Source organism: Haemaphysalis longicornis, unplaced genomic scaffold, assembly GCF_048455015.1.
Source record: "Haemaphysalis longicornis isolate Haplotype H1 unplaced genomic scaffold, Haemaphysalis longicornis Haplotype H1 scaffold_2, whole genome shotgun sequence".
NCBI classification, from domain to species: Eukaryota; Metazoa; Arthropoda; class Arachnida; order Ixodida; family Ixodidae; genus Haemaphysalis; species Haemaphysalis longicornis.
This window is the reverse complement of record NW_027526295.1, coordinates 214,563,279-214,577,983: the sequence shown is the minus strand read 5'-3', so window position 1 is coordinate 214,577,983 and position 14,705 is coordinate 214,563,279. Positions and strand designations below refer to the sequence as shown.

The following is a 14,705-nucleotide window of genomic DNA, read 5'->3' as shown; positions in this document are numbered from 1 at the left end:
CAGATCAAATAAAATCACCGTGTTTCTGTCTCACCAGAAACAGCGCAGCAAAATAAACGAGTTTCACTGCCATTGGTGTTGTTCCTCCCTGCCCTGGTCCTTTGTGCGACGGGCACAAGAGTGACTTACGTGCGCAGAAGATAGACTGCCATGTCGACCGCGGTGACGGGGTTGCTGTAGCGTTCGGCCAGCTTTTGCTCGAGAACCTGCAGCTTGTCGAGGAAGCTGGACACGGTGAATCCAAGGGGCAGCTTCTGCCCCATTTTGAGATGCACGTTGTCCTTGAAGGACGGAAAGCAGCGCGGCTTGAAGTACTCGCTGAACGCCGTGCTGCCCATCAGGCAACAGCCCATGTGCAGCACGGACGCTGCAAGCGGAAACGCCACGCGTCAGAAAAAAGGTAGGAAAGTACTTACGCGCTACGGTAATGCGCTAACGACCGGACACGCTACGGACAACGAATTCCGCTTTGTTCTAAATTTATACGACCAATTTTTGGCGCCGCAACAATGTTTGGTCAGCACAGACCGAATACCAAGGCCAACAGTACATAAGCAACCATAGTTAATTCATCACAATGGGGTTTGTCTCGCGAAGCGAAGGTGTCAAAGGAACTGCTCAGTAGAGGGCCCTTCAATGAAATGTTAGGAAGTGTTCTCCTCACGCAAAAGCCGACGAACAAAGTACAATAGCTCTATTAGAGAGGCGGTGTTAGCTTGACATCAAGCTCCTCAAAACTTCAGGCGAAGTCTGCGTTCATATTTCGCGCCTTAGCAGTTCGCGGTTCCGCAGAGGTAACGTAAATAAGGCCCAACTTCCCGAACTTCAAGGTGTTGAATGTTCCGCTGAAGTTTGGAAGCCATGCGCGTGTGCATAATACATTAATGTTACCGCCTTTTCACCAGGACATGCTACCCATCCCATGTGTACGCTTACCCCGATTCCCCTATTTTTGCTAGTTTTAAGTCACATTGTAAGTCTGCAGGAAACGCGTTATATGCAGCGCGAAATATCTCAGGCTTAACTATAAACGACGTGCAACATTTTGCGACCTTCGCATTGCTTTGTTCAAATAAAAATAGCTGGGCCTGTGTGTTTTTACTACGGAGGCTGGAATATATTCGGAGCTTCGCAAAAAGACTACGCCCGCACTTAAGCGACGGCATAAAAAGCACACTGGGTGGACTTCTAATTCATGTATTGCGAAGGAAAAAAAAACATTACCTTAAAGGGACACTGAAGTGAATTTGTCAAGCTCCCGTTTTTGCTTGCACTGCGTAGACTGGCTCAAATTAGCCCACTTTTCATCGTTTATCCGGTTGACAAATCGGTAATTATTTTACAAAGCGCCAAAGAAGAAAAACTACCATGCGCGGCTTGCGGCGGCCGCACCAACTAAAGCTGTGACGTCGGGAGGAGCGGGACCGTGATTGAACGATGCCCAAGGTGAGCAACCAAACAAGTTTCGGTTTCAGTTTCGGTTCTGTAAAACACAACCTGTGGCGTTGTTGGATGGGCATTCTCAATAACTCAGTAATCATCGTACCGCGCTTCTGCCATGTTGTCAGCTGTAAGAATGCATAAAGATAAGCCTTCCAGGACGGCTTGGAATCGTAGCATTCACTAGCCGAGGCCTACGCAGTGCATGGACGCCCTCCGCGTACCCGCAGACGCACAAATGTCATGCGCTTTTCCCCCCCTATTTGGAGCTTGCCTCACTCATGCCTGTACCGTAAAATGCGTGTTCGCACCAGGCCAAGGGTCTGTTCATTCTGGCCTGTGCCCACTGCCCGCAAGCAGTCGGTGCTTATGGACAGCACGCCAACGAGAACTCGCTAGCGCGCCAGTGCCAGCCTGCGCGCGTTCTGTGAACTAGTTCGTGGAGCCATGAACGTTGCGGCCCAAACAAAGGTGAACTCAATGTAGAAAACATCGGCAGAAAACAAAAAAGTTAACTTACAAAAAAAAAAAGCACGTACCCGCGGGGACTCGAACTCGTGACTTGCAAAACACTCGGCGGCGACATACCTGCAGCCATAGACAACTCGGCCACGAGACGGGCTGCGCCGACCAAGGTAATATAAGGTATATATTGCACAATAAGTTTACATTTTATTTAGTTTTGGCATTTCAAGCAGCTTAGGTGACTATTTGTTGTATTGTGCTCGTGCAGTAAGCGTCCCCCGAGTTTCCGCAATAGCTCACGTCTAGCAATTGCATTTCGTAGACGGAAAAGCGTTCGCAGATGCGTAGTCGTGCTGCTGACCGCTGTGCTTGTTCGCCCAGCGCAAAAAAGTGCTTCCCGCACCCTATTTTTACGCTGTACGGTAAAAATATCAGTTGATTTTATTTCCTTAGTACCTATATTGACTTCGCTGACTCTTCTCCCGCCTTCAAGAGGCCTTATATTTTCCTACGGGCGTACCAGTCAGCGAAGCGTCGCATGTGCGCTTGTGCAGCACTTGTGTGAAGCGACCTTGACTTGGAGCTAGATACAGTGTACAAACTAACCAAGTAAAGAAAGACCCATTCTTCCATTCACAAACGTGTCCTGGCTTCGTTTCAACTGAGCGAACGAATTGCGACGACCCGTCGGCGTCCGGCGGACGAAACGCTGGGCCGACTGACTCTGTCTGAAGGCCGGGGAGCCGTGCAGATAGCGCAGCCAATTGCGAGCTCGGCTCCTCTCGACGTCACACGAAAACGCCGCAGAAAATGGGCGAGCGTAAAGAGAGGAGGACAGCATTTTCGAATTAAGTTTTCGACTTAATAAAAGCGCGTAAACGTGCCCAGAGTGGTCGAAACATGGCCTGGGGACCCCGGACTACAATTTGCGCAAGTAATCCCGCAATGTTTACATATCACTTCAGTGTCCCTTTAAGCGCTTTGACCTTTTTTTAGCACCGTCCGTACTTACCCTTGTGAACGATTCGTAAATTTCTACGAAAAGGGCGCCCCTACCATTCGGCCTTTTGGCATATCCTGAGCTGTACAATTAACAGTGGCCTACATAAAAATATCCATTGTTGTGCTAGAAATGACCTTAGACTAGCTGTCCTAATGGCCGGTCGGTTTTTTTCCGTTAAGCCAAGTGTATATAGACCACACCCGCCGTTACGGGGCACACGCCATTCCATTGTGCGCGCGTCGCAAGCGAAACACAAAGAAATGGAGCGCACGTTCAGCCGGACACAAATGATTTTGCTCGCAAAATTCGTGCTGAGGTCGTCTTGGAATTTTTTATGGGCGAAGCCCCTCAGGGGTTCGGGCTGTCGGCATCTCCTGTCGTCGTCGGAATTTTCGTCTCATGTATTCACGGTACTAAAACACCGGGACACTCGTTTACGCCTCGCGCTAGAACGCTAGAAGACACGAGGCTTGTAGAGCAAAGCTGTATACCTCTACCCCCCAACAGTTTCATTTCCGTTGGCAAAAACGCCAAGGCGCCAAGAATACACTTATACACTGCATGCTACCCCCCCCCCCCCCCCCCGCACCCAGGTTTCACGTTAGTGATGGCGTATTTTTTTACTTCTGTTAAAGGGACCCTGCAACACTTTCTATAAGCGCTTTCACTCTTTATTTCGCATCTGGAGCCACTACGAAAGCTATAGTTATCGCCAGCACGGAGCGGCACTGCGTGATTTGCTCGTCGCACCAGATACGCCTCCCCTTTCTGTTTTGTTTCTGTGGCTTTTTTTTTTTAAGTTGCTATCGAAAGGCGTTCATTGCTGCAACTGAAGGAAAACCGGCCAACAGCCGCTACATGGCCTTAGTGACGTAATTCGAGCCGTCGAAGAACGTCAAGACCGGGAAAAAGAGAAAACCCTCTTGAGTGAGTTTACAAGTTATCTGATGGGCACAGAGCAGCTAGTAATTTTTGGCTGAGGTACTTTGCGACTGCCTAATCTAAGTACTAGGGTGTGTTGGGTGACTACTGTCTGCAAGCATTTAAGATTTCAAAAAAATCATGAAAAAAGTGTTTTAGGGTCCCTTTAATGCCCCAGCAAGAGAGCAGTTTTGCGAGCCAGGAAGTAGATGGACGCGCTGGTGGTCAAGCGTACAAGTGCGATCAAGTGGAGCTGCCGGCGCCATTCGTGCTGATCGTCCGCGCCAGCCGATAAATTCGCGGTAATATCAGTGCCGATAGTACGAGTTTAGACCGACGAGACAAGCGGGTTACTGAGGTTAGCGGCATTTTTGAAGGCAACACTTTATGGGGGGGTCTTCAATAAGTACGTAATATAAATAGGGTTCCATGTTCTCGGTTAGTACTGATATGTGCCCGAAATGTTATCTTCAATATCTTTTTCTCAAAATTCGCAAAAAGCGAGAACCGCAGTGTCACGAACGGCAAGTGCCTTTTTTCCTGAAAGGTTTTGGTTGAGGGCGAGTTCATCCTGTTGGATTAGATTGAACAATAGCAAAACATTTGAGTGGATAAGTTTTCGCCTGAGACCACCTTTGCAGAACTATCATCTGTGAAAAGGGAAATATTGGAATGTTAGGTACGAGGTTCCTCTGGCTGAAGATCATCCTAGCAGCTTCTGGGACACTCCCAGAGACGAATTACCCGTATATCTTTTATGGTCTGGTAGGCGCGCAGTCACAATAAACAAACGCCCCGATGAGCACTGATTTACTTTAAACTTTAAACTTGGGCACCGAAAAATGCTGCGAAGGGAAAAGAAACGCCGAAAGACGAAATCATCACCGTATTGGAGGAGCAATAAACACCGGAAGCACATAGAAAGCGAAGCCACAACGTCCCCAGCGCAGCAGCTCGTGTAGACACATTATGGGCTGTGATACGAGCCGCTTATGATGAGGGCTTGCATATTTTGACGAGTACGTACCTGTCACCACCAACGACAGCAGCAACTTCATTGCCTGGTAAGAAAAAGAAACAAAAAACGTTAGCGCTGCCGACACGTGAACGTAATCATTTTTTCCCAAGGATCTGATTATTTTTATTTATTTATTTATTTATTTATTTGTTCGTTCGTTTATTTATTTATTTATTTATTTATTTATTTATTTATTTATTTATTTATTTATTTATTTGTTTATTTATTTATTTATTTATTTATTTATTTATTTATTTATTTATTTATTTATTTATTTATTTATTTATTTATTTATTTATTTATTTATTTATTTACAGTATACTGCGGTCACGGAAGACCATGCAGGTGGGAACATGGTGATGCATTGCAGATATACAATTTATGTGGCACGGTAGAAGCCACATGGCCACATTTTTATGAAGTTTCGTCTTTCATTCTGCAGCGTTTACCTGGGAACTAAATTATTGGGGGCAGGGGCGGGGTAGGGGTGTTAATTAAACATTTGCTCGAGTTACAGATGAAATGTATGTTCTGGTCACGACATTGATGCCACAGTAGCGCCGTGATGTGCAATATGCGATGACATCAGAAAACCGATGATTCGGCATGAACCCATGGGAGTTTCAGGTATAGTTGCGGACATTTTTGGGGGGTGACAAGTGGATTCGCTTCAATAATTTCACCCGACATAACAGATTCACCGATGGAGGATACAGGGAAGAAAAAGGGCGAGCGGTAAAGTTGGGAACTTTCGTGGCTGCAAGTAAATACTAATTCTTAAAGGCACAAGTTTGTGAATGCACATCAGCCACAGTTTATTGCTAAATGAAGTGTGCGGAGGTTTTGGAAGATTAGTGGGGTTCAACAAACCCATTCATCGATAAACTGGGGTCCACCACTTTCGTTTATTTATATATTCCAGCGCTTAATATTATTACATATTGCAGCATAATATGCACCGAAATGCCAGGACACCTGAGACACCTGAGTGTTATCGTTAGAGACGTGTATTTTTAATCGCATGCGTACAATTTAAATGGAACTAGCGTTAACAAATGGCAGGGCTCCAAACTTGAACCTTGCGATTCGAATGATAATTTTATTACCTATTTTTATCAGCTCATTCATGATCCGGACGTTTACCCCGCTGTTTTATTATTGGTTACCATAGCCCTAAGCAAACATACCTCAGCTCTCTGCCCGCTTTCAGGATTTTGGTGGCAGTTGTCGAGGAAACGAGATGAGTATGCATCTATCTTGTCGTTATGTTCTTTGTTTGCACATTAGTCGTGTTTTTTCTTTTTTCCTTGGTTTATACGCTGAATTTTACAAGTCCGCATGTTAATTACTATATATTTTATAATTACAGTAATAATTTTAATTACTTGTCACATGGTAACCATGCGTGAGATATGAAGAAAAAAAAACAACAGTCCAAGCAACCAAAGGTGCACTTACCAAGTTTAAATCATTGACTGCACGTTCATTTTTTTTACGTCTCTCCGGTAATGTTAGTGGAGAATTAGCGTGCATATTCGCTAATTGAGGGAAGTTACTGTGTGCGATAATAAAGCAATGCCGGCATTAACTTCGCCAACTAAAACTGGCACAAGATGGTGTTGGCAGGCGTAAATGATAAGGTGATGCAAACAGACGTCAGGGGGTGATAAATAAGATTCAAATCAATTCGGTAGACAAAACACTTCAATTGTGACGTTCTCTGAGTGCCCATATCTGTCGCCTTTCTGCCGATGCCTTTATCCATGGGTTCATCGGGTGTGAAGCTACCGGGAATGAGAGACTTTCAAACATGTAGCGCAGAAGACGAGAGACACAGACAAGTAGACACACATGGCGCTACACAGACAAGTAGACACGCAGGGCGCTAACACAGACAAGTTTGAAAGTTATGCACCAACAAGCCCAAATTTCTACGCTAATGAGAGACTGGAGGGCGATGCCGCGGGAACGCATTTATCAATACTAATGACACTAATCAAGACCTCTTTGTGAGACTGAAGAGCGCGCGCACGCTCGGTATAGTGCCTAGTATATTCTAGGCACTATACGCTCGGCGCTCTTCCGGATACAAGCATCGAACACATGAGCTGGAAAAGGAGGCGTCCGCGCACGCGTCTGCGCTCCGAAAACCGGTTTGGCTGCCGGATGACCCGCCGGATTGGCCGCTTCCGTGCGCGCCCAACCTGAGTTTCCGTTTGTTCCATTGGTTACGTTGTTACCGGGTTTACCGGGACCCGTCTGCGCCTGCGCGCGCGAAAGGGCGAGGAGGAAGGGCGAGGAGGCGCGGACATGGCGAAGGCAGGCCCGCGGAACTAATCCCCCTCCGCGACGAATTCCCCAGTGTCCAGACAGGTCCCAGTCAACACGGTAACTACGTACATGCCGGAACAGACGGACTGCTAAAACTCGGATTGCTCAGACGCACACGTGTCTGCCGCTGAAATCTCAAATCCAAACCAGTTGTCGACGCGGAAGAAAGCGCAGCTGCACGTCCTCAGTCAGCAGTGCAGCGGCGCACGAATCCACCGAGGTGCAGACGTCGTCCCGCAAGATGCTCTAACGGCAGGGCGTAGGAGTGCTACCGCTATGTTCCGGCCACCACGGATTCACGGAGTTTGTTTGCTGCTGCCGTGGCGTGCGGACTTGTCTTCTTGTTCGCCCGCCCGCGGCCGCAACGGTTCGAGATTTTGCCGGCCACACGTCGCGGCGCTCGGTGTTTGATTCTGCGATGGGCGCTCTGCTGCGTCGGGCCGTCGAGCGTTAGCTCCCGCTGGCCAGTACCCGCCTATTTGCTTGAATCTTCACCCAGGAAACTCCCAAGGTGCGGTACCACCGTGGACACCACTTCGCATCGCAGCCTCGCCTCCACGCTTCACCGCTCACGCGCTTCACGCAACCCATCACTTCTCTGTCCATCCTTTCTTTACTTCTATTTGCTTTACTTTACTTTCCTTCTATTTCTTTGTAATTTCTTTCTAATTTCTATCTATTTACTTCTATTTACTCTATTTACTCCCCTATCCTCTTCTCCCCCACTTTATTCCCACCACTGGACTGGGTTGAACGCAGGTGAAGCCCCAGATGGGTTCAATAGTATCCCCAGTACATTCCTTTTCCCCCTACCTTTGATTAAGTCGAGCAATTACCCCCTCCCCCCCTTCCCCCGCGGGTTCACGCGGTCACGTGCCCTAACGCGAGAGAGAGAGCAGCTTGTTCCAGACGCCATGTTTTTGCAGCTGAAAGTGGCCTGACTTTTATACCGGTTTTGGCTATTGAATAAACGTCAAGACTTGACAGGTTGGTAGGTGCAAATGTATACTACTTGGGGGACAAATATATACAACCTCTGACACGGAATTGTTACATTATATAAGACTGAATGTGTTAACTGCAAAGTTGTATGTATGTTTTGTGTGCGTACGTGCATGTAAGTGGGTGGGCGTTATTGCATGAGCCGAGTGAGTCAAATTAGGCCACCCTCACGATTAAACATTCATCAAGTATTTTTTTTTGTTATCGACCATTTATTTTCCTGCGGATTTCCTAACCAAGGACATCTACGCACTACATTAAGCAGGAGCCGTTTATACCTCACATCCAGATTACCGCATTCCCGTTTTCGATTACTGAGCCAACACCGATTAGATCGTAGTTCTTGGCACCGTACACGTACATGCACGTATGTGGAGTCACTTGCTTCACCCAAAGGATCGAGATCTGGCAGCCCACCCGACAATGGCTCCGTGCCGCTGCCCGCTCCAACGCGCCTGTTATCGGCGTGCCCGTCTCGCGCGCGGAATAGGAGAGTAAACTGCCTTATCTACAGCTATATTCCGGCCGTGTAAACGTGGAATTCTTCAACACGGAGTCACAGCTGCGTTTTATTTTCTTCCATTCTCCGTCACCCAGAAGGCACGCGTCTGTCTCATCGCCATGTGGGCCCCGTCTGTCTTTGCGACGTGATGTCCACCCTTTTCTCTTGTGAGTCACCCATAGTCCCCTACCACACAGCCGGAACAACCTCTTTTCAACAACCAACACGGGTTTCGGAAAAAATCTTCCTTGTCAAACTCAACTTTTTGAGCTAGTTACAGACCTCCACGCTTCTGAGCACATGCCCATTCGCACCGATGCCATCTTTATTGTTTATCGAGTTCCCCATAAGTTCCTAATGATAAAAATTACAAATCTTGATGGAAGTACAAAAACTTGGATTAAATTTTTTTAACAGACCAATTGCAATCAGTAAAATTAAATGACTATGTCTCTAGCCCTGTGGGTGTTTCATTTGGTGTTCCTAAGGGGTCTGTGTTAAGTCCTCTTCTGTTTTTAATTTTTGTCAATGATATAGTTAGTAATAACTCCTCATTAATTCGCCTATCCACCAACAATTGCGTAATTTACAGAGAAATAATAACAACAGATGACGTTATTGCACTCCAGCTTGATTTATCAACATTAACTGAATGGTGCAAAATATAGCAAATGGAAATAAACGCAGAAAAAAAGTAAAACGTGCGATTTTCTTCGGTAGCAAGTTTGAAAACCTGTAGTTATATAATAAATAATTTTGAAATTCAGATAGTTTCCTCCTTCAGATACTTTTGAGTCAAATTCACCTCAGACCTAAACTGGGCTCCTCATATAAAACAAATGATGTCAAAAGCGTTTAAAAAGAAAACTGTCTGCTCAAGCGTCGTCTTCATCTTGATAACTCCGAAACGAAGCTTCACGCGTACAATACGCTCACTCGTTTTTTTCTGGAGTATGCGCAAATAATATGGCATCCTCACAAATTTGTCTCATAAACGCGATTGAATAATTACAGAACAAAGCCGCTTGATTTATTCTGCCCTCATTCTCCCGAAACCAAAGCTGATCAATGGAACCTTCCTCCTCTCATTCCGCGCTGGCCATTTTCATGGTTATCTTTTTTTCATGCTCCTTACCATAATCCATCGGTCTTCGCTCGCATATTTACCTTTCCAGCACCATATGCGTCTGAACGCGCCGACCATGCTTGCAATGTTAATTCAATTTTCGCACAAACAAAAAAAAATATTAGTACTCTCCTCTTATACTACCAATAAACAAGTGCAATTCTTTGCCTTCAAATATTCGTTAACAGATGCTTCGGCCTTCAAACCACGCTTTTTGTCTTTATAACGACTCAAAACAATTCATAATTTGCTTTGCATTGTGTTTTCTTATTTTTTTTCTTAGGCTGTAACAATGGCGGTTCCTGTCTGTACCATATTATATCGCTTTAAATCGGTTATTTGATACAATGTTGTATTTGTTAACAATATTTAGTGCTGTACTCTGCAATTTCCCGTGCAATTCCTGTGTCGTTATTGTATTTTTAATGTGTTGTGTTCTTTGGATGCCTGTGAAATCGTATTTTTGCTGTGTTTTACCTTCGTTTTCCCTATGTAATGCCCGCTCGAGCCATTAGGGTACATAAATAAAAAAATAGTGCATTGCCAGATAGATATGCCTTTTCAACGAAAGTCCCATCGCCCATTATCCTTACCTTAGTAAGAGATAAAGATCAAATAACGGGGGCGGTAAGAATGAATTTCAGCCAATAGCGCATCAAGCGAGATACAAGTTAGAACGGAACCCTATTACAGAAGACAACGCCTGCGAAAGAGAGATAGAGAGAACGGCCTTTAATGCAATTGGTAATGTTAGCCTGGCGAATACACCTAGCTTGCTACTCTACATGGCAAAAAAAAATGTGGTTGCTCCCACTTTCATAGGAACCGGTAAAACACGAAAGTGAAATGTGCCTTCACAGGAGCAGGTGAATGCTTATTGTGCATCGATATGAACTTGCACATCGCTATATAATTTCGTTGGTATGGTACCGTTAGACACTGGATTGCACTCGTAGGCGCATTGCGTAAATCCGACTGAAACCACAGGCGCTCGAAAACCGTCCGTGCGAACGAAACCGAACGGTTTGTCAGCGCATGGTTTGGTGAACACACGGTCCGCGGCAGCGAAATGAGGAGCCGACCGCGTAACGAGCGCGACATCTGCAAGTCGGCTTCTCCGCAGTTTGCGGTGCGCGTCCGCCGTACACGTAGGCGCTGGCATCGATGCACCAACTGTCGGTGCTCATTAGCCTCACGATGCACTACTTGCTTCGCCTCTCCTAGATGGCAGCACCATCTCAAAGGAAGGCAATGGGGAGAGTTTGTCGTCCTAGGCACGCGTCTCTTCATAGTGCAGTTTTTTTTTTATTTATTTCCTTTTTTACATTTTTACAAGTCAACGATGTAATAAAAAGCGCCTACCATGTTTTGGTTGGCGGAAACTACTATAAACATCAAATGATGTCAATTTTTGAAGTACTACCATGATTCCCGCGTCAGGATTTTCCACTTTGTACAACTCACGCAGACAGTTCACTTTTTTTCCTGAAATATGCGCTCACAGTTTGCGCATTGACGTCCGCATGGCGCACCGCCATTCTAGAACACCAGATACTAAACAATCCTAAAAGCATAACCATATCATGCGGTACATTGTCTTCATTATTTACACTGAGGAACCTGATTCCATAGGGTGTAACCGGCTACTCCTTCTCTAGGGTTCTCATCAGGACGTCCCAGAAGAAAATGGCATCCCAACACTCTATAAACACATGCTCTGTAGTTTCAGGTTATTGACAGAGAACTCACAAGTTGTTCCAAGCAACAAAAAGACCTCGCTCTTCCATCCATGTTTTCACAGGTAGTGTGTTGGTGTGAAATTTAAAAAAGAAGGTTTTCACAGAGGCTGGGATTACCATAGCTTTCACCCTGGACAAAAAAAAAAGAAATAAAAAACTCTTCATAGCACAGTCGGGAGCGTGTTTCGTACCTCCCATTGCGGCGAAAGAGTTCATGGCTCGAATCCCGGCGCCGCTACCTCAAAGTTTTTCTGGTGATGTCATTTCCGTGGCGGATATGACGTCAGTTAGATCTTGGTGGACCACGGCATTAAACACTTACGCGTTAAAAACAATAGGGAAAACTAACGCATTACGTGTAACCATTAATCGAAGTATTGATGCAGGACACCGGATGATGTATGTAAACGATTTTAGCAGGCAAGAGGAAGGCGTCATTTTTCCCTGACTTGTGTGGTTACGGGTCGACCTATTTTTGCCTGTTACCCTTTCAGGCCAACTCGACAAGAAAATACCGTAAAATCAACCGACAGGACGTAAACCGGTTACACCCCTCTAATCAGATTATCGGTCGCTTTCACCATAGCGCGAAGGATGCGGAAATGGCATGATAATTATACGTGAGTACGGACAACTATTTCCTTGTAATATACACATCACTTCCCAGAATAAATCTTCCTATTAAAAAACTAGTGGCAGGGGCGAAATTCGTGAAAAACTTGTACAGTAACCAAACTCCTTGATGGTCTTCAAAGCTCTTTGGTAGCAACCGCTACGCCTGAGTTAAGAGTACACACCACGTCTGCTCGAAGGCGGCGGTAAAATTGGTAGCATTGTTTTTGAGACAAACTGGTTACTTGAATGAACCAAACCTTGTATTTTGCCTTCATGGTCTCTTTAAGGACTGCAAAGATGCGTTCTTGATTTTTTTTTTCTAAAATTCAGAAACATTTTTCTACACGGCAGCATTTAACGGCCAAGAACTCTGCAAAAATGTGTTTAAGCTTTTTCTACAATCCAAACGCCGTTATGAATGCTGCCTACACAGCATAAAATATTTATTGCTTGTAGCAATATCTCCGTAGTACAACACAGAGAGATGAGTCGAAAACGTCAACATTGTTCGAACGACCATAGAGCGCTAACATCGGATGCTAAAAGGACCGACGAGACAGTGATCCTTTGAAAGTGTGCGCCCAAATGCAAAGAGCAAGGCTATACATAAATTTCAAATTTCCCGCCCCCGTGTGTGCAGTGATAAAAATCTATCTCTGCTCCGATTAATTCTTTTCAGTCGCCGCAGTAGTCGCCAATCGTAGAGACGCCCTCGTGCGCGTCACTTCGGTGATGATATGCCCTCACATCACTGCGGACTGAGTAGTTTCAGTTAGTAATAATTAAAAATAACGAGTTAGTATCAATAACAGTCAATAAAGACTAGTAATAGGTGCTAATTAGCAAGCGCTGGTACATTACACCCGCAGCTGTTAGAAAAAAAAAACATGAATGAGAAATTTCAGTATTCTCCAAATATTTGCAAGTTTCACGCCAGAAGCCCGTCTATATGTAACAACCTTGAAGTGAAGCTGTCCGAGTTGCTGATAACAAGGTTAACCATCGCGTGCACGAATTCACGGGGTTTAAAAGCACTTCAAGAAGGGCCAGAGTTATTCAGTGGCAAAATTAACGTTGTGCATTATGTACGATCAGGGAATTAATTCTTAAATAATTTAACTATGCCGTTGCGATTTGGATATCCAGAGCGTCCCCGGACTTTACCTGAATATTTCCTGGGTTTGCATGAGGTGGCTATCCGGTTGCGCAGAGCTGGATATGTGTTGGTGACCGGCGGTGAGCTCAATGGTGGATAAAACTAGCGGAATTTTACGTGACTGAAGGTATGCGATGCAGGAGTCATCCAAATTGAACGACCGAATAGACGTCATAATTAAACCTATAGCTTGGCAGTGTTTGAGAACCGCCGTTAATATTTCCCTCGGAGTGCGCGGCTTTCATGCTTGCGTCTGTAATAGCCTTAGGGTAGCGATGATACAGAAAGCGAAATGAAAAAACGAAATCACTTTCGCTAGTTTTGCTTGGCAGAAAGCATCTTATGCCTTGGTTCACTCGTCAATGACCGTTGACGGACTAGTGCAAGTTACGCGCCTTAAAGCGTTATCGCGGGAAGCCAACACCCTTTCGAAAAACGCCGGCATGGAAGCCGGCCTCGAAGGGCACAAGATCGCTTTTATATTCAGTTTAAAAAGTCCCAAGCCCTTTAGCACGCTTCCAGAATGTGTGGGTACACCCACGTCGGCAGATGGCTCGATCATGCCACAGCTCTACTAGCCAGTACGGCTACAGAACCGTAGACCAACGTCTACGCCCATTTTCCAGGAAGAAAAGGCGGTGCCTCCAACGGCCGTTACACCGATAGCGCGGGAGATCTCCGTGACTTCGGTTCTCACCTTGGATTCAGTGTAGCGTCCTCACTGTGCGAGTCTCGCGGACACCCGTGGTTCCCAGCGAGTCAATCGGAAGGTAGTGAACCGCACAAGCTTCACGTTCACGCGCACCACCGCCTCGGGAGCTCGTCGTGAGGGCAGAAAGCGCGGCAAATACGGCACCCGGCACGTCCGCGCGATCTGGCGGCTTCTCACTACAATGGCGGCGGACGGAGTCCTCGGACTTTAGACAGCCGTTCAGCGTCCTGCCGCGCGGTTGCCCACTCAACGTTATCTCCGACAGGGGCGATAAGTCTTCCTCGGACGCAGGTTGCTTCTTTTGTGCTTTGTGTGTCGGAGGGTTGCACGCTCAGGACGGCGCCTCGGGGTTTGCCTCTCTTTATAAGGCGACGTCAAGGAGCGGCCCGGCCTTTCGGATGCAGTGACGTGATCTCGGGAAGTTCTTGATCCTCGCACAGTGTGCCGGCGCACGCTTTACAAGGGGGTGGTACACAGGCGATACGATGTCCGGGTTTACAGAACCGATCTTAGTGGAGCGCGGCTCTGCAGGCGGCGGCGCGTTATGATGGTGATGTACGGCCTGGCGATAAAAGGGTTACCGCGCGTGCGGATCTCGTGCCTTGAGTCATATATATTTACGTTCAGGCCGTATGTGTAAGACAAACCATGCGTTAGTAGTCATGCACGCGTGTT

General features: G+C 46.3%; 1 protein-coding gene across 1 annotated transcript in view; it reads right to left on the bottom strand.

Annotated features, from left to right (window-relative positions):
- Positions 1-14,323, bottom strand: part of LOC144169879 (uncharacterized) — a 45,601-nt gene extending 31,278 nt beyond the window's left edge. The window contains exons 1-3 of the mRNA XM_077699287.1: positions 14,016-14,323; positions 4,857-4,890; positions 130-367 (exon numbers count right to left, since the gene is read on the bottom strand). Of these exons, the coding sequence (XP_077555413.1) occupies positions 130-367; positions 4,857-4,887 (269 nt within the window). The 5' untranslated portion in view covers positions 4,888-4,890; positions 14,016-14,323. The remainder of the gene's footprint in view (positions 1-129; positions 368-4,856; positions 4,891-14,015) is intronic.
- Positions 14,324-14,705: the final 382 nt, after the last annotated feature.